Source organism: Ailuropoda melanoleuca, chromosome 1, assembly GCF_002007445.2.
Source record: "Ailuropoda melanoleuca isolate Jingjing chromosome 1, ASM200744v2, whole genome shotgun sequence".
In the NCBI taxonomy this organism is placed as follows: domain Eukaryota; kingdom Metazoa; phylum Chordata; class Mammalia; order Carnivora; family Ursidae; genus Ailuropoda; species Ailuropoda melanoleuca.
The window spans coordinates 25,929,862-25,956,911 of record NC_048218.1 but is presented as its reverse complement, the minus strand read 5'-3'; the positions used below and the strand labels follow the sequence as shown (position 1 = coordinate 25,956,911).

General features: G+C 36.7%; 1 protein-coding gene across 1 annotated transcript in view; it reads left to right on the top strand.

The window, feature by feature from the left end:
* Positions 1-27,050, top strand: part of LOC117801753 — a 179,565-nt gene that overhangs the window by 63,390 nt on the left and 89,125 nt on the right. Inside the window, exon 2 of the mRNA XM_034657233.1 lies at positions 1,680-1,894. Coding sequence (XP_034513124.1) covers positions 1,680-1,894 — 215 coding nt within the window. The remainder of the gene's footprint in view (positions 1-1,679; positions 1,895-27,050) is intronic.

The following is a 27,050-nucleotide window of genomic DNA, read 5'->3' as shown; positions in this document are numbered from 1 at the left end:
TGTGGTAACAGGTAACCGAAAATACCATGACTAGCCAGAACAAAATTTTATTTTTCACTCATTCTTCTTAGTCTCATGGGTGGTCTAGCGCTGTTCCATGTTGTCTTCACTCTGGACCCCTGCTTGATGGAGCCCTTATCTGGAATAATCTAGGCTTCTATCACAGGAGTAAAGAGAAACTGGCAAATTATAGTAGCTCTTAAATATCTACTGGCAAGTGACAATGTTACTTCTCACTTTTCATGAGTCATATGACAAAGGTTGACATCAATGAAGTGAGGGAGTATAATCTTTCCCAAGAGCTGGGCTGCAAATATTTAGAAAAATAACACAATCTGTTACAGCGTCCTTATGATATTGGAAATCTAGCTAAAATTTTAGTTAATCGCTTTGTGTAAACTTCTTAAAACAAATAATTTGTGTTCTTCTAAATGTTCTTGTGATTTAGTCTTTATTTAGCCTTTGAGAAAATGTTTAGGAATCTAGTAAGTAGAATATTTAGGGATGGTGATTATCAATGGTAAGGAAGAAATTTTAAAGGTCCTGAAAACTGAAATGGTAATAGGATTATGGATTGATTTCACTTTTTCACAGTGATAGGCTGGCCTAGACTCGGAGCTCTGGGTGTCTTCTTTACTATGTTTCTGGTGAAAGAAATTACAGTTAAGTGAAAGACAGAAGAAAAAAAAAACAAAGATATTTTTCTTTGTTAAAATAAATTGTAAGTCTTAGACGACTACCTTAATGAAGGTAGTGTTCTAAATCTACAAAGTGACTTTCTGCATTTTTTCATAGAAATTTCACGAAAGCCCTGGTCAGTTAGCAGGTGATTATTAATGCCATTTTCCCATGGAAGATTCAGATTTAAAGAGAAGGCTCAGGTCGGTTGACTGGGCCATAATAACATTAAGGCTGAGAGTTTAAATTTCTGACTCTTCTTTTTCCTGTCTACAGATTATGTTACTTATCAATTATTTTAGCAGTCTTATGTAATCTTGATTCATTCTGTATTCATGGATGTAGTTTTCAAATAAATTCGGCTAAAGACCTTATTATTAAAAAATCAAACAACTGGCACAGCCTTTCGGTTATTTTTCAATGCTACTCCATAAACTCCAGAAAAGCTAAATATTATCAAAATATCTTTTCCTCACAACTTTGAATTTTCAGCAATTTAAAATGAGTACAGCTATGTTTCCCAATATTACTATACTTAATGAGACAAATTTGCTCAGTGATAATAGTTTTGAAGTTAAGGAAAAAGTATTGAGGTCCTAAGACTTGTTAAACTAAATATTTCTAACTTAAAAATGGGCCCCAAATCATCTCCTTCTTTCCCCCTCCATTTTCAAAGGCCAAGTATTTGCCCAGATTTCAGGTATGTACGTCTATCCTGATAAAATATGGCTAAATCCCATTTTGTTAGGAAAGCTACCTACCTTGTTTATGCCCTCTGGGAATCCCACTCTTTTTGTCCACCAAATCACAGTAAGTGGCAACTCACATTAAGTGGTCAATTTCCTTTGAACAGGACTGTAGAGAGAGCCAAAAGTATACTTGAGAAGGAGTGAGCCCAGACTATGGAAGGAGAATCACACTGATTTTATTTCCCCTATTGTATGGCAGTCTAATTATGACAGGCATAGACTTAGTTTGAGTCTTGCTCTATGACTTTCTAGGCCACGGGTTGGCAAACCACAGCCAGTGAACCCGCCACCTGTTTGGGTAACACGGCCACGTTCACAGGTTTGAGGACTGTCTCCACATGCTTTCACACTCTGCAGCGGAGTCGGACCGTTGTGCCCGAGACCTGGTATCAGCAAATCCAATATTTACTCTCTAGCCCTTTAAGAACTTTGTCGACCCTTGTTCTAGATGCACGATCTTGGCCAAGGTACCTAAATGTCTGTGCCTCCCTTTTCTAATTATAAAATGTGAATAATCGTCTTTACCAAGTTGGGTTTATATGAGGATTAAATGAGTCATTCTGTATAAAAACTTAACATAGTGTTAGGATGGAGACGAAGTGCATCACAAAGACTGATAAAACCATAATCATACCCAGAAAATATAAAATCACAGTCTTTCCTCTCCACAAAAGAAAGAATTGGTAAAAACTCATGTAAGAGAATAAATCTCTGGTTGTTTGGTGAAGGATCTGGATTCTTTTTGCGTTGTTTCATTTCTGCTCAGTCTCTTTTCTGTGTCCCATGTAATTCTAGCCTCCTGCAAGTCTGTTTCGGACTGTCACTTCTTGTAGCCGGCCTGTCTTTATTATTTGTGGAAAAATCTGCACGTCTACATCTGGAATTGCTCAAAGGTCACTGTAAGTATTGAGTCTTTATTAATGATTTGTTCCCTTCCAAGACGCTTTCCAAAATGCCTGCAGCCGGGATTAGAGCTAGCTCAGAGAGCTGGTTTCCTCTGTTTTCAGAGACTCACTGTTTTGCTCTTACTTGCCTTCTCAGTGGAGAAGAGAAAGGTTTTCTTCTGTTTGCTATTAGGCATGAAGACATTTCATGAATTAGAACAAGCCCTTTGTTGGGGACAAGGTAGTCCAGTCTGGTGTGTTTGAATAGTCCTGATTGGGGCACATTAGGGGCTTTCTGTTTTACAGTTGTAGGTCTAATATCAGGCAAGCTACAAAATATGTGAGAATATGTTTCTTCAGCTTTGTGATTTCCAATATTTCCTTAACCTACTGGTTTTCAGATTATAACTAAAATTTGCACAAATTCTGGGAAATTTAGCAAATGTAGAAAAACATAAGAGATAATTTAAAAATTTTGCTCTGATCCTTTCCCTAAGTTGTGACACTTCTTGACACACATATATATTATACACCGTTTTTATTCCTTTCCACATATATATATAATAATTTATATACTGATATATCCTATCGATGGTATGTTTTCTTATATCTTGTATCTTGTTTTACTTGATATAACCCTATGTGTAGCTTGCCACGTCATTAATTTTTGAAACACAGTATTTTAGTCGGTGGAAAATCCCATAATTTATTTAAACACACTCATATTGGAAACTTTGGGACAGAGTAAATTGTTACAACTCTTCTAGAGGGTAATTTATTAATGTAATGCAAAATATTAAATTTAGATACTGTTCAACATAGAAAATTGCATTTCTGTGAATTTACCCTAAGGGAAGTAAAAGGGCAAACTCACTCAAATATGTATACTGAAATGTTCATGTTACAGTGGAAAATGGTGAAAATAATTTTGTAGCCTCAGTGTCCATCAGTAGAAGATGACATAAATAATTTATGTCACATACTCCAGTGGAATGCAATGTGGTTAAAAGGGGGAAGATCTCATTTTTACCTGTGTATATTAAAATTCTTTTTATTTTTAAGCGAAATAGAGCAAATTAAAGACTAATTTGTTTAGTAGATCTTAGTTTGGTAAATACACCCATATACATGAATATTAAAATCTGAGATCATGTACTTCACAATATCAAGAGTAGTTGTCTCTAAGTACTGGCATCATGTTTCTTTTAAGTTCTTTCTTTATGAAATTTGTGGTTCATGGTTACTTTTGTGAACAGGGAAGAAAGAAAGATAATTTCAAAAAGAAAAAATATTAGCTATGATACTCTTTGCAAATCTATGTCAGTCTTTCACAATAGTTGAGAGTGTATCAGAATTGAATTTTACATCTTAGTGGAATCTTCATTTTTTTTAGTCACAAAACTTTGTAATTTGTAATTTATTCTACTTACAGTTCAAAGGTATTAGGAAAGTATTTTTATGCAAAAATTGTTGGACTTATGGACCAATGGGGATATTAAGACTCCTCATATAGGATGGACAGCCCTATGGCTAGAAGTACATGCTTCTTCCTTTTGCTTAATATGATTTCTTCAGAAGCTTCTTTGTCCATGGGATGAAGGAAGGTGATAAGGGGGAGACTGAGTAGGAGACCTCATAGTCCCATTGTTAAGAACTCCTACTACTAGAAGAGAGGTTGTATGACTTTTCCCACTTCTTACCTATTTTTGTTCTCCAGGTAAATAATGGGGCTAGGAAAGTGCGTATATATTACTAAATAAATCATTATTATGGCCCCAAGAATTATTGTCTTATTCTTGATTCATCTCTAAATAGCTTTTGGACTAATTCAAGTTCTAAAATTCAAACTAAATCCCATGCATCCTTGGTAAGAATTCCAAATTCTAATTCTATGTTTTTGGACATGTGCGTGTGTGTGTGTGCATAAAATATATGTCTGTGTCTATACATACACACACATATATATGCATTTGATCTTCAGAAATGTTGTGAAGCTTATGTCAGTATGCTCTCCCTCCTAGTCACGTATCATGGTATTTTATAATATTTTAGGGAAAAATAGATTTCATTGTTTTCCTTTGCATTCCTTTTATTACTAGTAGGGTTGAATATTGTTTTGCTTTGACCAGTTTACTTTACAATTTTGTTACAATTCTTGACCCTTTCCTCTATTAGAGCAGGAGTTGGCAAACTATGGGCTGCTGGCCAATTCAGCCACGATCTATTATTGTAAATTAAATTTCACCGAGACACAACCAGGCCCATCATTTATGTATCATATCATCTGTGTTTTTTTCTTGCTGCAGCAGCAGGGGTGAGTAGCTATGACAGAGATTGTATGGCCATCAAAGCCTAAAATATTTACTCTCTGATTTTCTACAGGAAGAGTTTGAGGACCCTTCCTCATGTTTTAGAGGTCTAGTTTTTAAGATCTGCTTTTATCAATTTGAATGAGCTGTTTATTTAGTAAGGATTTTAACTCTTGTTTGAAATATTTCTTGCAGATATTTTATTTCAAGTGATTTTCTTGCCTGATCAGGCCCAGGTGATTTTCTCCTCTAAGGGATTACTATTCCCTCCTTCTCTCAAACCCCCTGAGCCTGGGGTGCTGGAATGACACATGTAGTGTTCATTAACTTAGAAGGGCTGCTATTATCCTTTTTACGATGACTGTGGGTGGGCCAGTTTTTTTTATCTGATTCATCTCTGACACCAAAATGTTCACAACCCTCATTCTTGACCTGGGTGTTAAGAAATATCCATTTCTGGGGTGCCTGGGTGGCTCAGTCGTTAAGCCTCTGCCTTCAGCTCAGTTCATGATCCCAGGATCCTGGGATTGAGCCCCACATCGGGCTTCCTGCTCAGCAGGTTGGTCTGCTTTTCCCTCTGCCCTCTCCTGCCCCCCCCCCAGCTTGTGCTCTCTCTCTTTTTGTCAAAAAAATAAATGGAATCTTCAAAAAAAAAAATCCATTTCTGAGAGTCATTTAGGATCCTTCTATTTGTACCGAGCCTTGATATCCTAGTTATGGTAAAGTTTGATGCTGTAAAGCATTGTTTTATATGGATTTCTGGCTTTATTAAAAATAATTCCTTGGGGTGCCTGTGTGGCACAGTCATTTAAGCGGTGGACTCTTGGTTTTGGCTCAGGTCCTGATCTCAGAGTCAGGAGATGGAGCCCTGTATGGGGCTCCCTGCTCAACAAGGAGTCTGCTTGGGATTTTCTCTCTCTCCCTTTCCCTCAGCCCCTCCCCGTGCTCACTCTTTTTTTCTCTCTCTCAAATAAGTAAATCTTAAAAAAATAATCCCTTATGTTTTATAACACTCTAAATCTTTCTTGAACGTTTTTATATGGTTTCTCTCTTTCCTTTCTCCTTTTCATTCATTTTTTTCTCCATTTTTTTCTGCTTCACTTCTTATTATTTCCTGCTGGTGTCTGCTTTTGTTCAATCTGTTTTCCAAGTTGTAACATTAGTTCTGAGGGAGTCTTTTTTTTTTTTTTTTTAATTAAGAGCCAATTAGATTGTTACGTAGCTTTTTAAAATATAGTCCCTAAGTATTTTTATACCTGAGGAAATGGATCAAATTCGTGCTTCCCAATTATACACAGGATACGATCCAATACTTTGACAAATATTTCTCCATCACGGTGATCAAATAATGTTAGTGTAGCTTCTCTGTGTTTCCATATTTATCTGAACATTAAACATACAAAGAGAAATAGCTAGACCCCACAACATTCAGTTTTCTTCTCCTTCCCTTCCCCCTCCACGTAAATTTCTATCTACTTTGTCATTGGGGCAGGGTCATGTGTCTAACTGTGGACTTTGGCTATGAGAGGAAGTGACATGCGTCACTTCATGTCTGAGGTATTTAAGCATGATTTTGAGTTCTTCTTGACCAACGTTGGGAGCCACAAGTTGAGATGGCAGAGCTGAAGACAATATGGCCACCAATAGCCTGGTTCCCTGAGTGACTATATGGAGGAGAGTTTCCTCATAACTTGTACATTTACCTGAACAAGAAATGGACCTGTGTCCATAGAATCTAAGCCACTTAGATTCTACAACTAATTTGTTATGATTATATAACCTCAACCGTTCTCATCAACTTAGAGATTAGTATTAGACATGGGGGGGGATGTACTATAGTTAAATTACTTGACGTGTACTTGAAAGGCAGTGGACATACAGTGAGAAAAATGATCCTGGAGGAGACAAAAAAGAATATGTATGTAATTGAGTGGAAAAACATTTGGTGAAACTACCATAGGTCAGAATTTGGAAGGCAGATTATGTGCTTAGGTAAATTGAGCTCCTGTGGAAGAGGTAAAAACAGAACCGAAGTAGTGGCTGCTAACTGCCATTGGCTATGCTTGGCCAGGTACAAAGGTAAAGGTGAATTCAGGAAAGAACTTGCTGATTCACAAGCAGGATTGAGAAGAAATAAAGGGGAATCTAGAAATACAGATTCCTACGGTATTGGAAAAGCCAACTGCTTCTAGACCCAAACAGAACACAAAGAAAGTTTATGTGCAACAAAACCTTTCAGCTGAATATAGTACCTAAGGCAGAAAAAGTTTAAAAAGGGAGGTCTTCCTATCTGTTATTACAGATGAGCTTTAGGTAGCCATGGTAGGAAAAGATAGGGGGTCAAGAAAACAAAGAACTACTGGAGATTTGAGAACTAGGTATTTTATTTTTTAAATGTTATTTATTTATTTTTAAAGATTTTATTTATTTATTCATGAGAGAGAGAGAGAGGTAGAGGCAGAGGGAGAAGCAGGCTTCCCACTGAGCATGGAGCGTGATGCGGGACTTGATCGTAGGACCCTGAGATCACGATCTGAGCCGAAGGCAGATGCTTAACCAACTGAGCCACGCAGATGCCTCGAGATCTAGGTATCTTAAAGTGTGGGTGTGGTTACTGAACATGGAACTAATTGGAAACAAATGGAGAAGAAACCTCTTAAGTATTGGGGAGAAATGTACTGCCTAAGAAACACAAGCCTGGACTAACGACACCTTTGTATGAAGCTGACAATGAACTTTGTGCACACAACCTCATGTGAGCAAGGACACGGTGCAGCCCTGAGGACACTTATTTCACACAGTCAAAGAAGGGACTAGAAGTAAAAGAGAACTTGTCATAGGGTGGAGACCGAAGTCACACACTGGTAGGGGGCCTTCGCTGCATTCTCAGCAGGACTCAGGAGTTATAGGAGCTGCTGATTGTGTCCCATTTGTCTTCTTTCTAAAAGTGAGTGTATTATTGTAATTATCCTGACCCTGTCACACCTTTGTGGATTGTGTGTGTGTGCGTGTGTGTATGTGTAGGTGCAGGTCATTTGGCTTAAATTCCTAGGTCTCCAAGCCAGGAGAAGCCACAGAGGAGCTTGAACTTTATCTAGAGGGGCTGGACTGGATGGTCTTCAGGCTGTCTCCTTGCAGAGCTGCCGAGTGTGTGTTATGCGTGGGAAGAGGAGGGAACTGAACATTTAGTGAATAGGAGGCGATAGAGATTACTAGTCTTTACCATCATTGATTATTTTTCCCGTGCTTGATAATTTCCCAACATCCCTTGGAGTTTAGGTCAACGAGCTGTGAACAGAAAGGATGTGCTTTTCTTGGGAGTGGCTGAGTTCTCTCAGCTCTTTCTGCCCTGCTCTGGCAAGTGCTGAATCCCTGGGTAAGATCAGTCTACCCAGGTCAGACTTGAACACCGTGTGCAGGAAGAGAACTTTGTGCTAAGCCATTGAGATCTGGAGTTAATCTTTTTTTTTTTTTTTAATCAATTTTACAAAGTTTTTCTAGTTGGAAAACTTACCTGGAGTTGTTTCCACTAAACATTGGTGTAGATCATTTAAATAAGAAAGTAAAAGCTGCCCCAAAACAAAAAAAAAACTGTCTAGTATAGGTTCGAGCTAGGAGAAAGCTAAAAGCTCCCATGCAGCAGATTCTGACCCCCTCCCACTGTATTTCATGCCCCTGACAATTGTTCCTAAATCACAGGGAGGTCAATTTGATTCTAAATACATCTAATTTTTTTAACATTTTAGCCATCCTAGAAGACTAATTAATACTGTATGTCTTTTCTTTTTAGTACAAGGTATTGGTTTTCATCTATAATTATGGACAGGTAGAAAGCTACTTGGCATGTGATTTAATTAGGCTGGCCTCATTTTGTAAGTTAATTTATTTTTACCTAAGGACACCAGAGTAATTTGTTAAATATTTTATAAGAATCTGAACGAGCAGCCGTGTTTACGTTAGGGAAATAAAGCATTCGCTTATTAAAAAGGTTCAAAGGACATAAATCTGCCGCAACACCAACAAAAATTGTGTGCGAGTTTAATGTGTAATGAGGAGTTGAGAACCTGGTGCGTGCAATTGCACCAGAACATTTATTTTTCTGCTCAATTATTGGTGCAAAGTTTTAACAAAGAATGGAACTTCCTATGAAAGGAGACGTGAAGGCTAAGAGTGGATGGTGTGTGTGCAGGGGACCTTGGGAAACTGAAGCAGTTTTACAAGAACAATGAGAAATTCAATGGGTAAAACTCACCTTGAACGTGCTTCTTAGGAAATACCCAGACATATCATTTTTGTTTACATAAATTATCATTTCTCACTGTTATATATAACAATGTAGAGATGGTCAAATTTCAGTATTTGCAGGTTAAAATGTGCACATAAAATTGCCTGAATAAGAATTTCCCCAAGGTTTTTAAGTTTCATTTGCTATCATGGATTCTTCTTTTCTTGCTTAAACTCAGCTTTTGCTTTAGAATCCATCTTTCATCTCTCTCTCAAGCAGACTCCGATCTATTCAACCTGCCCACAAACATAAGACAGATGGAAATAAATAACCCACTAGAAAATCCACTTGGCGTGAGTACTGCAGTTTATGTCTTAGAGGACTGGAAATGGGTCTGACTTTGAAGTCAACGAAGGAATGTATGACGCTTAGAGAAAATAAATCTTTTTTTTCCCCCTCCCTATGGAACCAGAGCTTGCTGGGCTTCAAGCTCCATGTAATAGAGTTCACTGATACTGCATTTGCAAGGTTGATGTTTCTAGGGAAAGAATGTTTACTACAATTGGGTAATATGGTTCTCTTCTGGTCAGAGAGGCTCTCTAAAGTTGTACTTCACATGGGAAAAGAAGTGAGTATTATTCATTTTTAGGAGTAGGTTTGTATTGCTGTTTTGCAATCTGAATTTATAAATGGCTTTAAAAACCCATTATTCATGCTAATAGTAACAGATCAAACACAACATTTTTTTATTCCATGAGTTACATTAATTGCAGGTCATTTGTGTATGTTTCCTAGTGAGGTAGAATGGGAGCCCACAAATTCCCAATGCAATTATATTACATTAAGGATAACTGTTTGTTGAGATGATTTAAATGAATTTCTTTGCTATTGTAATAAATAAGGCTTAGTGATCAGTCCTTAAATTATGGAAAACAAAAGCAAAATTATATTGGAATTTGGGAAAAATATTCCACCAAAACTGTTTACTCTAAATCTTAAAATTAAAACAATATTTCAAAAATGATAAGGATAATTAGTGAGCTTACTAAAGAAACACTCCACTGAGCTAACTTTAGGTAAGTGACAAATAGTTAAGGGTTTAAGTAGTCAGATGCCTTAGAGTAGTACATTTTTAAGATACTGGTATTAGCCTTTCTTAGACTCATACTTGAGCATTTTTAGGCAGGTAATTTCCCTGTATTTGTACATGTTTGATGAGGAACATCTCTATATATTTTTAGAAAGCTTGAGATAGTTTCACTTTGAGGGGTATTTTATCCATACTCCAAAACCAAATAGAGCCTCCTAACTGATCAATTTGAATATTGCAAGCATGAATACAAATTAAAACTTGTCTCTCAACCAAAACTTTCTATTTAACAAAAAATAAGCAAAAGTAGCATGCTTATTTTTATTTAGAAACACTATCAAAATTAAAACAAGAGAACCAAATGCCAGCTATGCCTTGCACTGTAAGCAATTTCTAGAACAGTTTATGGAAAAAAGGATCTGGTTTAATAGATTACTTGAGAGGTTCAGAGTATATCCCTTACGAATTTTTATGTATTTACATGAATGAGAAATGCTAAAATTGAAATACCTTTTTAAAAGATGGTTTTTTTACCTTCAAACTCTAAACCTCTGGGGCACATGGGTAGCTCAGTCAGTGAAGTGTCTGCTTTCCACGTGGGTCATGATCCTGAAGTCCTGGGATCACGCCTGGTGTTGGGCTCCCTGATCAGTGGGGAGTCTCTTCCTCTCCCTCTCCCTCTGCTCCTCCCTTGGCTTGTGCACTCTTCCTCTCTCTCAAATAAATAAATAAAATCTTTAAAAAATTAACAAACAAGCAAACAAAACCCCTACATCTCTAACTTACTTAACTCCCCTGCAGTCTGTTCTTCCTGCCCTTAGATAATGATGTGAGCTCATTGTTCATGCTGTTGGAACTTTTTTAAAAATATATTTTAGATTACCTTAGGAACTCAATTTAGAAGAACTTCTTCGTATGCTGAAAACCAAGTGCAGGACTCTGGTATATCTTTAAGAGACAGTGGGGTTTTCATAAAAATAATTTTAAGTAAGAATCAGTAAATAATAAATGGGAAGAAAACATTAGAGATATTTCCATTACTTAAGAAAGAGAAGTTCATGTCACTGAAGGCCATTAAAGATATTTAGGTTGAACATTAAAGAAATATTTTTGATGAAATAGATCATCAGCAGAGTAGTCTTTCTCTTTTGTGATAGGGATATTAGTAGAGACAGTGGAAGTATTTAGGGTAATAACATCTATTGAGCACTTACTGTATACCAAGCACTATGCCAAATGCTTTACAAGAATTCACATTTAATTCAGTCCTTGCTACAAATCTGGAAGTTTGTTTTATCCTCAAGTTAGACATGAGGAACTGAGGTTTCTTTTAGAGAAGTTTACTTGTCCAAGAGTTATGGAACTGAGACCAGAGCAGCCAAGCCAGTGAAAGTTATTAAATTCTCTGGGTCTTAGATTTTTCCTATGTAGAATAAAGATAATAAGGCCCATCTCTTATGAGGTTCGTAGTAGAAAATGAGGTAACAAGAGTGCATGTGGGTGGCTCAGTGGGTTAGGCATCTGCCTTCGGCCCAGGTCATGATCCTACGGTCCTGGAATCGAGCACCACCGCTGAGCGGGGAGTCTGCTTCTCCCTCTCCCTCTGCTGCTCCTCCTGCTTGTGTGCTCTCTCTCTCTCTCATTCTCTCTCTCAAATAAATAAAATCTTTTAAAAAATCGTTAAAAAAGAGAAAATGAGGTAACACATATTAAAGCAAGTTCAGTGAATGTTTAAGGAATATTATTTATCTTCCTTAATCAACTGTGCACATATGACTAAGACTTTGTCAGGTATAATACTGCATTTAAATTCTGTGTATATACTATTACTAAACTATGCAGGAGAAGTTGGCTGGAAACAAGTTTTAGTCCTTCCATGTCTCCTTATCTTGTACCAAGACTCCAGGACATCGGAAGCATGCGATGAATGTTGTCTCAATGAAAAATGAGTAGGAGACAGGACAAGGGAGCTCAACTGTCTATCGTTGCTTAGAAGCCAGTTGGACAATATGGTTCAAATTTTAAAAGGTGCTTATTCTCTAGCTCAGCAATTTCACTTCTAAAAACGTATCCTAAGGAAGTAATGAGATTTGTGTACCAAGATATATTTTCAACTATCATCAACACAGCCTTGTCTTCAATAGGAAAAAATTAGAAACATCCTAATTGCCAATTTAAAAACTGTGCAACAGGAGTACAATGGGATACTGTGTAGTTATTAAAAGTGATCTATAAATAGACTTATTAGAGGCAAAAGAGTCTCATGACATATTTGTTGACATGTGTAAAATGCTGCTTATGCAACTGTATGATCCTCCTTCTGTAACACACACGCACACGCACACACATGCACACATACATACTATAAAGCTGTATAAATAAAAGAACGAATAATGGTTATATCTGGGTAAAGGATCACAGGCTATCTTTATTTCCCCATGTTTTGCTTTATTCCCGTGAATTATTTTGTAGAAAGCATATTTTTTTATATTTGAGAAAAAAATAACCCTATTTTAAGAAATGAATGACATCATCAATGCCTGGATTTTTGACATAGGACCTCAGCAGCAGGTTTTTAAAACCACATCTTAAAATAGTTGATTGGTATTTTGAAATTAGTACAAACAAATGCCTTTTTGGCGAGTGGCCTCTTTTTTTTTTTTTTTTTTTGCTTTTGTAAATAACTAGACACAGGAACATTTCAATAGTTTCTCAGCTTGCTTCTATTCTACTCTTCCCGCCTACTTGAGGTAAGAGATAGGGAACTTTGAATCACTGAGATAGGGGATTTATTTGGGTGGTTTAATGATGGGGAAAACCACAGGATATGTTTGAAAAGTTCTCTGTTGGATAAAGTGATAGAACTCCAAGGTGCTTTATTCTGATTTTTTAAAAATATATGAGTACACATTAATATTAAATGGGCAGATTTATTTCTGACTGTTCTGGAGGAATATCGACAATGGAACACTTGGTTCTAATCAGGTTGGCTGTCAGCCCACTGTAGGAGGAGGTGTTTTATAAAAAGTCAAAAAAAGAAAACCACTTCCATATCCCATCTGTGGAGAGAGCGGAGCCTTAACAACTGTTGTTTGTCATAGTGGACAGAATGAGATACAGAAAGACCCAAGAAGAGAAGCAGTAAATACAGAAGGGTGTGCATATGATATATATGAGTAAATGGGATTCCAGAAATCAAAAGTGAGATCAAAACATGGGATTTCAGGGAATATCGGCTCTTGGGGTTAAGCTGTGTTAAAAGTTTCATTCATTTATAATTTGTAGAAGTTTTAAGTGATCACAAATGTGTCTCCAGTGGCAAAGATATGGGTAACATTGAACATGATTGCCTTGTCCCTTGTCCTTAAAGGGAATTTCTTTCCTGGCTTATTCTTGCCTATTATGATCTTTGCAGTTGAGCATTCCAAGATGAAGTGAAGCAATCTGAACACAGAGTAACTGACTATGGCTTGGAAGAATTTTGCAACAGTGGTGGTGATCGTCTGCATAATTCCATTTTTGTTGTCAAAGACTATAGTTGCCATTTTTATAAAACTTATTTTTCTCATGGAGGAACTTTCTATATGAAGAATAAAAAAAACTTAGTTTTGGTTATTAGACCTGTGGGATCCCATACTGGAGACCACCAGGTCTCTTTTATTATGTTAAATAAGTGGGATTTAGCCTACAGTAGGGTCTGATTATTCAGCTCTTCCAAAAGTAACTCCTGACTTTGATTTTGCAAAACACATTAATATTAATTTTGTTGCTTGAACATTTGCTTTTCATATAACAGAATCCACATGCTTGGTTAAGGCCAACATATGCTGTTTATTATGCAGGTTTATCTCTTCCTGATGATATAGCATATAAATCAGATCTAAATTAAACCAACACCACTTCTCCCCTGTGCCGTGATATTTGGGGATGAGATTGTTTGCTAAGGAATCATGTGGAAGAATAAAATACTTTTGCTTATTGAACATGACACAATATATTTAGAATCCTTTGTGAGATATTCCGATTGCTCTCAATAGCAACCCGATTACCGATCAGGAACTTCAAATATTTCCATCATAAGTCCTCTTGTTTACAGGGTTATTTAGCTTAGCTTTTGAAATATTTCTAGTAGTTGCATATAAGCTTACAAGCAACATGGAATTTAAAAAACATTAAATTGGCTTAGTGAGACTAAGGTTTTTGGTTTTTTTTTTAACTTGTTCGGTTGGTTTTAAAATCTGGGATGGAGGATACAACATTAATAAAAGACATGTTTAAAAAGGCTTGGGGGCCATTTTTGCTCTTTTTGTCCTTCATGGAATAAAACGTTGGTTACAACAACATTCAGAGAGATGCTGGGGTGTTTTTTTATGTAAAAATGGTCTGTTAATTCCAGGACTAAAGGAATGTGGGGAGACATCTTTGTTAACGGTTTCTTAAATTGTCTTTATAACCGAACCACTTATTTTTATATTTAGCTGTACTAGTGAACTTTTTGTGACAATTTCTCATGTTTCCATATCCTTTTTGCAATGTGGAAATATTTTTCGAGTTCATTAATGCAATATACTCTTCATTGGAGATCACAGGCCTGATCTAAGACTCTCAGATTCCCATCTGAAAGACATACTGGCAAACCAGCTTGCCAGACAGGCCAGCATATTTAAGGCTTAGTTCAAATATTACCTTCTCCAAGCAGCTTTGCTCTATTCTTTTTGGTTCCTTGTGCATTCGTTGGCTTTTTCTTTCTGGAGCTAAAAATTCTCTTCCCTGCCTGTCAACTATCTAATAGGTTTTGTCTTTACAGATTGGTTGCAAGGAATAGATTCATTCACGTTACCTGAAAGTACAAGGGAGATTCTTATGAGTCTTTATGGCCTGCAGATGGAGTCTTCTCAGGAGTAGGCTAGGCGTTCTGTCTCCTGCTCCAGCTTGCTCTGGGCTCTGCGGTTGCTCTGCTTGGCATTTCTGTCCTCTCTCCTCTGACTAGCATGGCCTTGGTGAATGATAGCTCAGCTTCTCTACATCCTCTGGGACCGCCCCTACTGCTGGGTTTCTTGCTTCTGTTTCCCAATACTTAAGACTGATCACTCACTTTCCTTTCCTTCGAGAGGTGTGCGAGTTCATGGAGTGCTTCACTGCAGTTGTCATCACTGGCCCTTGGGTCAGCATCTTTGATTAGAGAAACGAGACCAGAATGCGCATGTTTGGGAATATTATCCTATGACTATTATTCTGTGAAGACCTAATGAATGGAAGTGGATATTTTGTTTATATAAAATAGATACGTTTATTTTATGTGTTTGTATTTTGTGTAGACATACTAAAAAGAGTGTCCAGGATCTGTTTCTACCAAAGATTGTTAGGAAACTGGAGAAAAAGAACATAACGGTTAATCAAAATGGACTTCATATTGGGGCTAAAATGTTGTCTTCTGTTCTTTGAAACCATCATAAAAATATTTCAACCTGAATAATTGGCAAGAGACTTAATATATCAGAAGGCTTTGTGTTATTAAAATACAGAGAATGGAATCAATGAATTTTGTTAAGTCCTTATCACAACTGACCTCTTTGTATTTGATGGTGTTGACCACTCTTCTCTTCTTGACCCTTCTTTCTTCCTTTTTACCTCTCTATTTCTTCTCAGATTTCCCTGTTGGATTTCTTCCCCCCATTCTCCAAGTATTTGTATCATCCAGGCTGTTGTTCTTGGACATGTTCTCAATTATACAACCATCCTAACCAACATCCTTCTTTCTCATGGGATCATCAATCAGCTATAATCATGAAATCTGTGTTTCCATCCTCCACCTGTTTACCAAGTTCCAATTTACAAGACATTTCCAGCTGGCTATTTACAGGCATATGCAGTCCTGCCTTCCCAAATCAAACTCTTTGTCTTCACCCTTTGCCCCTGACAGTTCTTCTGACTTTTTGTATTTCTTATGTCAGCGAGCATTTCCAACTAGCTATCCAAGGAGAAAGAGTGGATAATTCTCTACTTTTCTCTTTTAGCTTCCAGCATGAATCAGTCATTATCGTGTCAAGTCTATTTACTATTATCATAGTATAGAACTTCCTCTTATCTCACCTAACCCTTTCCCCTGATTTGAGGATCATTCTTTCTATGCTGCCAGCCTGTTGATCCAGAATGAGTTTACTAGAATATAAATATGTCATGCTACTCTTCTATGTAAAATCTTTCAACAGCTTCACAATGCCCATGGAATCAAACTCACACTCATTTTTTATGGCATCGAAGATTTTCAGTGGTCAGACCCCTCCTCTCATGTTTGTTCTTACCCTTCTTCTTCACATATTCTTTCCAGCATCTATGCCTGATATAAACACATAAATTATGATCTAGTTTGTGTAGAGGATTAAATGAAGTACAATCTTTTACCATTCTAGTGAAGATTGCAAAATAAATTTCCACTTTAACAATTTTATTTTAATCACCTATAAACTATGTTGAACTTTTTACTTCTGCTAAAGCACATGGGAGTATTTTTATGAAAGACTGCCATAATCTCTGGCTTACCAAATAGAAGGGACAAAATATACTTTTTGTTTTGAATTGATTAAGTGACAAAGAAAATTTACTTGTGCTGTGATCTATGAAATAGATAGGAGGTGTAAATAGGGTAACTTGAATCATAAAATATTTTAACAATTTACATATAGTCATATTATCTAAGAATTGACACTTTAAAAGTCTTTTATTAAAAGAAAGAAGGCACCATATGTTTAAAAACTAAATGTAATCCAGCATTTCGGTTCTGCTTCTGCTGAACAGTCAGAGGCTGTTTTAGAATCTAATTTACTGACTTATGATATGGTCTGTAAGAAGAATATGTAGAAAAAATGGGGTTGGATTAGAAAAATAGTTGTGGTCTTAAGTGTGTAGGGTTTTGAATTATGTATTTTGTGGGAAAGGTCAGAAATTGAATTTAAACTATTGACAAATGCCTTTGTTCTATTTCTATTGTATCATCAAATTTGATTTTTCTTTTCTGTCATATAAGTCCTCCATAGCTAGCTGGATGAAGTGATTATTAAAATTTATGCAATTAATTTTCAGGTGTTTTTTCCTATTCATTATCTTGTTCTTTACATAATTGATAAACTTGAGATGATTAGTTTCTTCTAAAGTAAACATTTCCTAGCAAACAAAAAATTCCTCCTTGGAGCATAAGACAATCGCTAAAATTGTTACAGTGAGAAAAGGTCAATATTTCAATCTTGTTTATTTCAGCTGGCATAAAAATGAATTGGCCAGATTTTCATTTAGAAATAGTATAATTTATCAAGTTAACTATGTAAAAACCTTTAAAAAAGTTAAACAACTAAAGATGCTCCATCTATCTGATAAAACATGAATCATTGGAAGACTGGAGATAATCAAAACATCAAGTAGAAAAGGAAACAGTGTTCTTTCCCTTGTTCGCTTGTTTTATTTTTTTATTTTATATATCTCCTTTGTCCATCATGATGTATATTTTAAGTCTGGTTGCTCTTAGCTGTTTTTAATTCCTGCGAATATTTTTAGTTTGTTGTGTGTCTCTCTGAATTCTGAAGAGTTTTATTATTTTCCTGTCACTCTCCCTTAAGTGGTTTTTCCCATAAATAAAATACATTCTGGGTAATAAAATGCAAACAACTCTTTCTAATACAGTGCCTCAGGGGGATATATTACTCTCTGCAATGTCAAAATTTGGTCAAGTCCATTCCAAGGGCCTAAACAGCAAATGTAGGTAGAAATATAGAAGATATATATGCACTTCAGTCATTGGCGACTATATTATGGTTTTGTGCTATGTGTATTCATTTCCATTGCTGCCGTAACAAATTACCACAAACCCCAGTCTGATTCTAATGATCTTAATGACATGTCACACCATTGGAAAGGCCATGAGTTAGCATAGATTAGTTTGTCCAAATAACAATAGTCGTCTGGACTTGCAGGGCATCAAGATCAATGCTATGTATAGAAAAACACCTGTCCAGTTGGGAAATAGGAGCTGTCAGTTTCTGGTCTGGGGACTAAAGGGAACCGATGATGGATGACTGACTACAAAGATAACATAATGATTATTTCATCCTGGTCTAGAGCCTAATGTTTGTAGTTAACCGTTTCTAGGACTACCTAAGAGCACCAGACAACTTTCTTCAGAATGAGACAGTTTCCTAGGAAGAGGTGCCTACCGCCTCAAACCCTAAACTTTAACTTAAACAAGCCAAGGAGTGAACGTGCTGTCCCAGTAAGACCCAGTGTTTAGGAAATGAACATTCAATCCTCAACCTTCAAATCATAGAAGTTCAATGCTAGAAAGGATCTTGGAAGACCATTTTCTCCATCACCCTAAAGATCTGCGGAACATGTAGACTAGTGAAGAAAAAAAAAAAGAACATTTGCTTAGGGTCCAACTGTGCATTGTAACGGGCACAGAACAGCAAAACCATAGCTCTATTCCCCACCTTGTACACCCTCAAAAGCTCCTAATTTGTTGATTGTGACTGTGATTATGGGCTCTATGCTATTTATATATAATGGTATTTAAGAAGCTATTAAGCATATATAATGTTTATATCATTCTCACTACGTAGCTTTAGAATTCTTAATGGGACTAGCTAAAGTCTTAGTTTTCTGTCCATCTGATTTTTTCTATACTACTAATTTGTGTAGTTTGATCAGGGCTGAATAAGTACTTTGGCGTCGAGACCCTAGTTACTGATGTCAGAATTCTCTTAATCTTTGCTTATGCACTTCCTCAAAGTGGCTTAAGGTTCTAAGTCTCTACCAGCTAACAGCTCTGAGGTTACATGTTAAATGAGAATTGTGGGCTTCTTTACTGAAGCTCTCTGCCTCTCTCCCCATTGTGCCTTATGTTTATCCCTGTGTTCTCTCTGGTTGCTCCAGGATCGTGATAGGTTTGGAGTTCCAGGTGGTCTGGGTCATTTCCTGCTTGGAAAAGAAACAAAAGACCTCTCTTCCCACTCTGAAGTGTGAGGCTACTTTCCATGTATCATCTTTAAAATAGCTTCTAAAAGAATAAAATAAGGGGATTTTATTCTTTAATCACTTTATGTCCAATATCCTGTAGGCTATCCATGCTCAATGCAGAGAAATATAAATTCAGGAAAATAAGCCAATTAAAAAAAACCATAGTTTTGTTCCCCAAACACTTTTACTGTATACATTTTGATATATTTCCTTTCAAGGTGTAATCTTACTACTTTCATTCATTTCTAGTTTGTTTTTCGACTTTATAAATATTTATAAATAAATATTTATTTTTGGTATTTTTAGTATTGTCTGCATCTTATTCCACAAACTTCTCATAACGTATGTGTGCATTTTTGCAGAGTTAGAAATAGTGTTTCCCCTAATTTTACTTCCATAATTATCTTTGTGCATGGAGTACTGCCAACCTTTATACTTAGGATAATTCCTTAGAAGATACTGTCAGAATATAAATATTAGTTTGCAGAATTGGGCACAGTTCTCCACACCTCATGCACCCACAACCCTTTCCCATGTCATTTTGTAGCTCTGTCAACAAGGAGGAAAATCTGTTCCCCTACCACCTGAGGCAGAACTTGTGACTTCCCTTGACCAATAAAATTCAACAGAAATGACAACTGTTTCAGTTCCATGCCTAGGTCTCAAGAGGCCTTGCAGCTTCTGTCCTGATTCTTGGAATCCCAGCTGCTATTCAACCAGCGGCTGATCAACGGGAGGCACATAACTCATGGGCCCCCGTTTCTCCAGCCAATTGTCTAGAAGCAGCGCAGCCTCCCTGAATGGTAGCCGAGGCTGACGCCCAAGCGAGCCCAGCATGACCAGAACTACCCAGTTGAAAGAATAACCAGTGACTGTTGCTTTCCGTAAGTCAGTGTTAGCAAAGCTAATGTATACAATCTATTTGCCCAGAAAGAAGGAAGATTTTTCAGCCTTGTAATTCACATTGATAAGTTGTTTCCAAAATCTTTGTAACAATTTGCTACCCTCTCCAGCCACGGTTATCATTACTGTAAGTATTTTCTGACTTGAAAGGTCTTTGGTGTTTTGTTTTAATTTTTGTCAAGATTTTATTTATTTGAGAGAGACAGTGAGTGAGCGAGAGAGAGCATGAGTGGGTAGGAAGTGCAGAGGGAGAGGGAGAAGCAAACGCCCCACTGAGCCGGGAGCCCCACTCAGGACTTGATCTCAGGATCATGACCTGAGCCAAAGGCAGACACTTAACCGACTGAGCCACCCAGGTGCCCTGTTTTCATTTTTTAAGTGCAGTATTTTCAAAATTATTTTTTTCCTCATTCTGATGATATCATTACCACTTTAGATGTCATTTTATTGAAACAAATCATATTTCAGTATAAGCTTTTTCTGAAATTATTTTCCTAGAATTTAGATAATATTTGTCAGGTTTATTTCCTCTCAATAGGTCTAAAAATGCAGCACAGATGTGGATTTCCATTTGCCACATAACAGTTTTTGAAAGTCTCTTTCCAATATTTTTATTTCAGTAATTATCAAATTTATAAAAGTTAAGTTGGTTATACTGAAGTTTCTATTGGCCTCATATGACCCCGATGGATGTTGACCTCAGTGGTGACAACGACTCTAAGTTCTTAAAGTCCTGTGATCCTTCTTGACTCACCAGAGGAAGCAAGAAGGTGAGATACTCAAATTCAAATTAGAAAATTTGCTTCTGGATCAAGTAGATGTGCGGAGAATGTAGGCAAAGCGTCGGCCATTTTCCTTGTGAGACTTTGAAGTGTTGCCATCACTCAGTGCTTTGTCGTTGTTCCCGGAGTAAAGGCATAAATCACATCGCTTATGTTGCTTTTGGCTGTAGGTTACAGAAAACCCACTCAAGCAGCACTAAATTCTGATGCTCATTAGTTGGGCTGATGTTTAGCCAATTCTTACTAGAATAGCTATACTAGGTTTTTAAGACTTGACATACTTTTTCATTGATTGCTAAAAATCATAATAGTAATGGCAATAAGTAGTAAAATTAATTAATGGAAAGAAATTAGTATATAAAACTTGTAGGTGCTCTCTATGGCCATATGCTCTCTCAGTGGCATACGACAAAACAATTTTTTTTAGCTTATGATTTTTGCGCAATTTAGATGATCTCATCTGAGCTCAGCTGATCTTTGCTGGGTTTGTTCACTGGCTGCTGTCAGCTGCATGCCAACTAGCTTCTTTCCGATCTTGCCTGGTCTTGCTCATATCTCTCGTGATGGCCCTCGCCTGGGTAAATAGACTGGCTCAGCTCTGTTCCACACAGGCGTCATCCTCTAGAAGTTCAGCCCAGGTGTGTTCTCATGGTAAAGACAGGGGAGCAAGATAGCCACACACATGCTTCCAAGTCTCTATTTGCATCACACTTACCAATATCACATTCGCCCAAGCAAGTCACTTGGTAAAGCCCAGAGACAGTAGGGTGGCCCTGCAAAGTTACGTGGCAAAAATACATGGATATGCAGAGTGGTAAAGCAGTGAGGCCATTGATGAAACCAAACCACAACAAACTCATTAAACTAACCTAGTTGCTATAGGACATGTCACCATAGCTACTGATGTCACAATAATCTGTTGGGAAATAGTCCTCTTCTTATGGTGAGATCCAAAACATTTGCAGTTGTACCTCCTATGTAGGTCCATGTCCTAGTATGGGCATTGCCACAAAGTATCCTGTACTTTAGGAGAATCAGCATTTTATCATTGCCCTTTAACTCATCATTGTTGCTTTGAAATACATGTACCTCTTACTATAGGAATCTATTGGGATAGCGAGAGTTTGGATAACAAAAGACGCTTGTGTTATAAATATGATTTTTTTTTTTAAAGATCCACCTTTTTATTTTAGAGAGACAGTGTGCTCAGGGGGAGGGGCAGAGGGAGAGGGAGAAAGGGTCTCAAGCAGACTGTGCTGAATGCTGGCTCCCACGACCCTGCAATCAGGACCTGAGTCAAAACCAAGAGTCGGGTGCCCAACTGACTGCACCACCCAGGTGCCCCTAATTATGAATCTTTAAGATCTGTGGGAGCACAGCAAAGATTTTATGAAATAGAATAATAAACTGCTTCCTGGAATATCTTCTGATGATGGTCAAAAATCAGAAATGTCTGGAATGTATTTTGATAGTGTGCAAGAATTAATATAAAAACAAATCATTTGTATTTCTTGAATGAAAAACATCTTGATTATTTTGACAAAGTTTGTGAGTAGCTTATTATTGCTTTTAGTATTGAAAAAATGCTAAATTTTCTGTCAATAAAGTGGAAAGGGCCAAGCATATGTATTTCACCAGAATGTTAATCATGTTCTATTAAAGCTCATGGTTCAAAAAAAGAAAATTTGCAACCGTCATAGAGGGGAAATCATTAATCAGTCACCAGTTCAGTTTCACGTAATATCACGTCAATCAGTGTTACATAATAAACTGAAATAATTTGAACTTCCAAAAAGAATTTTTCAAAGAATGTCAATAAAGTAAAAAAAAAATTAGAAACTATCATCAGAACTTTAATTTATATTAGAAATATTCAAGGATTTCTAGATATAAAATATTAATAACATTTCACAAAAATAGTACTAATATGTACATATTATTGTAATCTAGATTTATGGCTCTACTTGTAGGGAAACCTACAATTATTTATGGAAACAGTTTTGGAACTTTGCTGCTTTTTTGGAAAAAGCTACATAAAACAGAATTTCAATTTTCTTTGCTAAATCTTCAATTGTTTTACAAAAGAGTGATTGATAATTAAATGTGAAATTCAGGACTGAAGGTAATTTTATGGTTTTCATTGATCACGGAACTGGAAGGAATATTATCTGAAATAATCTATCTGTTTTTATTGCTGGTGGCCCAAAAAAAATTAAATGAGAAATATCTGCATGAAAATCTTATGATATAATTTATCATAGTTGTATAAAATATGATATGAAAGAAAGTATAGAGTTTAAGACAGATTTCTATAAAAGTTTCTGGATGTTTTAATTCAGCACTACATTATCACATTTAGTTATTTCTGGATAAGGCACTAGAAGATGTAAATAATAAATCATTACTTTTCTTTCTTGATGAGGTTTATACTCATCATATCTTAGATAAGCATTAGAACTGAGTGACTTACTAACTTACTGGAAGTTCACATAATGAAAATTGAAAAAGTATTTGTACCTCTATGGGCAGCTGATGCCTCTAGAACAGCAAATGTGGTTTGGAAGTTTTAAGTGTTATATGTTCACTACCTGGGAAACTTGAAAGAGAAATAATTAAAAACTTGGAAAGTGGACTTATTTTTTTCAAGATTCAGGTTTGAATAACAATAGTCTTATAGCTTTCACTACTTTGTTTAGTTTTATATTAAAAGTTGTTTTATTAAAGCTAACAGAGTAATTGAATGCATGATAAAAATGATTAAATATATCAAACTAAATAAAGTTGGAAAAGAGAACAAGATATAGAAATAAAGGCACATGTTGTAACATTTGAAGCAAATTAATTCCAATGAAAAGGCTATTACATTCATTGATAAATCACATAAAATTGATGTCACAAGTGAAATATTTAATAAACTTCTAAGTGGTTTCAGTTTATTGAGTCTTAGCTTTTTTCAAATAATATTGTTTATTTATCGATTAATATTTAATACATGTCAGCATTAATTAAATATTATATTTAAAAATAATTTTCATTAATTAGTAGTAGACATTTTTATTTAGAAAGGGAGAGTGGGGGGGAGGAGGAAAGGGAAAAAGGATTATTTTCTTAAGATTTATTTATTTAAGAGAGAGAGTGAGCTCATGAGTGGGGGAGGGATAGAAGGAGAGAATCCCGAAGCAGACTCCCCACTGAGTGCGGGGCTGGAAGCCACTGGAGTTGGACACTAACCAACTGAGTCACCCAGGTGCCCCAAAAGAAAGAATCTTAAGCAGGCTCCATGCCTAGTGCAGAGTCCGCTGTGGGACTTGATCTCACAGCCCTGAGATCAGGACCTGAGCCAAGATCAAGAGTTGGATGCTTAACCAACTGAGCCTCCCAAGTGTTCTAGTAGTAGACATATTTAATATATAAAAACCACAGAGTATTATATGCTAGAAATAATTTGCATACAACTTTTGCTAATTTAGCAGAGACATAGAAAGGATTCAATATAATGAATTACATTTCTCTGCTTGGACTATGTCATATAGTAATGAACAATTTATGGGGAAGTTTTAGAATTTGATACAGTTCTTAAGTCAAATTATGACTCAAATACAGGCATCATTTATCTAGAGGCAGCCATATCAGAGCTCTAACTTCTAAAAAATCAATTTGGAAGTTATTCGAATGATTTTATGAGTTGCATATTTTGTGAGTTTTATTTATGTGACAACATAGATCACTTAATCAGCAGCTTCAATATGTGTAAGTATATATGGATGAGTAATTTATTATATGTTGGTATATGTACCCATGTATCACAGCATAAGGGTTGTTTTGTATTTTGAGTACTACTCGGCTTTATTGGCTCCTGTACATGGAAGTCCAGAGACAGGCAGGAAGAGATTCGCAGCAACTTTCAGCCAGTGTCTCCACCTCTTTCTTCCTAACTCCTTTGGCTTCGCTCTCATCTGTATGGATTTGTCCTTCAGCAACAGAGTTCCCAGCTGGTTCCCAGCTGGTTGAAGCAATCTTGTTTGGGCATCTTCACAACCTGACAGCCAAAGAGAGAGAATCTTCCAGTAGGTTTCTCTTGAGAGCAAGAAAACTCCATTCCTTCTGCAGGAAACCCTCCAAGCTGACATCTTGATCCAGACTGGGTCATATGCATATTCTTTTTTTTTTCCTTTTTTTTAAAGATTTTATTTCTTTATTTTTATTATACATACAGTACATCCTTAGTTTTTGATGTAGTGTTCCATGATTCACTGTTTGCGTATGACACCCAGTGCTCCATGCAATACGTGCCCTCCTTAATACCCTTCACCAGGCTAACCCATCCCCTCATCCCCCTCCCCTCTAAAACCCCCAGTTTGTTTCCCAGAGTCCATAGTCTCTCTCTCATGGTTCATCTCCCCTTCTGTTCCCCCCCCTTCATTTTTCCCTTCCTTCTCCTAATGATCTCCCTGCTATTCTTTATGTTCCACAAATAAGTGAAACCATATGATAATTCTTTCTCTGCTTGACTTATTTCATTTAGCATAATCTCCTCCAGTTCCATCCATGTTAATGCAAATGTTGGGTAATCATTTTTTCTGATGCCTGAGTAATATTCCATTGTATATATGGACCACATCTTCTTTATCCATTCGTCTGTTGAAAGGCTTCTTGGCTCCTTCCACAGTTTGGCTATTGTGGACATTGCTGCTATGAACATTGGGGTGCATAGGGCCCTTCTTTTCACTACATCTGGATCTTTGGGGTAAATATCTGGTAGTGCTAGAATGGCAAAAATTGACAGGACAAGAAACAACAAATGGAGAGGAGTAGAGAAAGGGGAACCCTCTTACACTGTTGGCAGGAATGCAAGCTGGTGCAGCCACTTTGGAAAATAGTGTGGAGGTTCCTCAAAAAGTTAAAAATAGAACTATCATATGCATATTCTAAACTTGGTCTCTGTGGTTCAGGGAACATCAGATACTGACTGGCATAGGCTGAGTTCCTGGACAGTTCAGGCTCAGCGGACAGTATGCCTCCAGATCTGCCAGGCCTGGCACTGCGCTCTGGGGCTTCAAATGAAGAGGGAATGGCCACCTGTCATACACAATGCAAGCAATGTAGGTTCATGGGTGGCACCTTTAGCCTTCTGTCGCCAGCTCCTGATATGAATTTCTAGCTGCGTGCCCTGCTATATTACTTTGCCCATATGAAAGCCCAAATCTCTGTGAACCAAGTATAGTTAGTTCCTTGAACCAGCAAAGCAGAATAAAGCCTCTAAACCCTTTTTCCTCAGTTAAATCATTCTGGAGCAATGTTTTCTAATGCTAACCCATCAAAACCCAAATGCCGTCTCTTGTCATGAAGTTGATCTTATTTGTCATCTAAGACATAAATTGACAACAAGATGGATTTTTAATTATGCAAAGTTAAGTAATTTATTACTCCTTGCCCTTAGAGAAATGAGAGGTCACTTAAATCTCAAGCAGGATATGAAATGCTTGGTTAAGTAATATAAACTGAGTTCAGTTTTAATACCAGTCATTTGCTTAAGAAAGTAGAAAAAAATGGTTTCTCTGAGAGAGAGAAATTGAGATTGTACTGTATATGCCTAATGTAGATTACGTAAGTCAGAACACCTAGAACTTGGAGGAGTATACTATGAACTACTGAGGTTTCTTTGGAATTTCATTTGGCTGTGCTTTGGAGGTGAGGGCTAGGTGTCAAGGAAAGGGCTGTGTCCGCTCTTGGAAGAAATTAGTCAGGAGAAGGTTGGGAGACTGTTTCTAGGCACAGAGACAGTGCTATTGTTTGGTACTCAGGTTATTCACAGTAAATTTCTAAGTGAACACATTGTAAATAGACGTAAAATTTTTCTCGTTTCCCTCCTTCCATATATACAACATTGAATATGGTGTTCTACTCCCACTTTTTCTATGTTATTGGACAAGACCAGTTTGCCTTTGATTTTTTAATCTTGGGTGAAGTTCGGGCCTCCAATCCAAGTCCAGTTTTGAGGACGTTGAGAGACAAATGTCAAGTTTCAATGGATAGGTGCGGGTTTGGCCAAATCCTTGAAGGCTTTCCATCTATTAGCGTTGTTCTCTGCCACTCAGTTCTCTAGCAGTTAACTGGCAAACAAGTTAAGATATAACTTCTACTGGAGATAGAACAATGAGAATCTGGGATTCTAAAATTTGTATTAGCAAAGTGTCTAAAACTCCTTTGCATTATCTTAATTATTAAAGAATCCAACAGCATTAAATAGCTCTAGAGAATGTATGCCCAGAGGAAGTCTATATTTTTTGCGAGACAAAAGTTGTCAAATACCAATAAAAATCACCTTGGAGCATATTCATTTCTACTATGTTATTTCCTTCTATATTCTTCCCCCAAATTTATACTTTTAAAACATATTTAACAGAATACTAAAATTATGTAT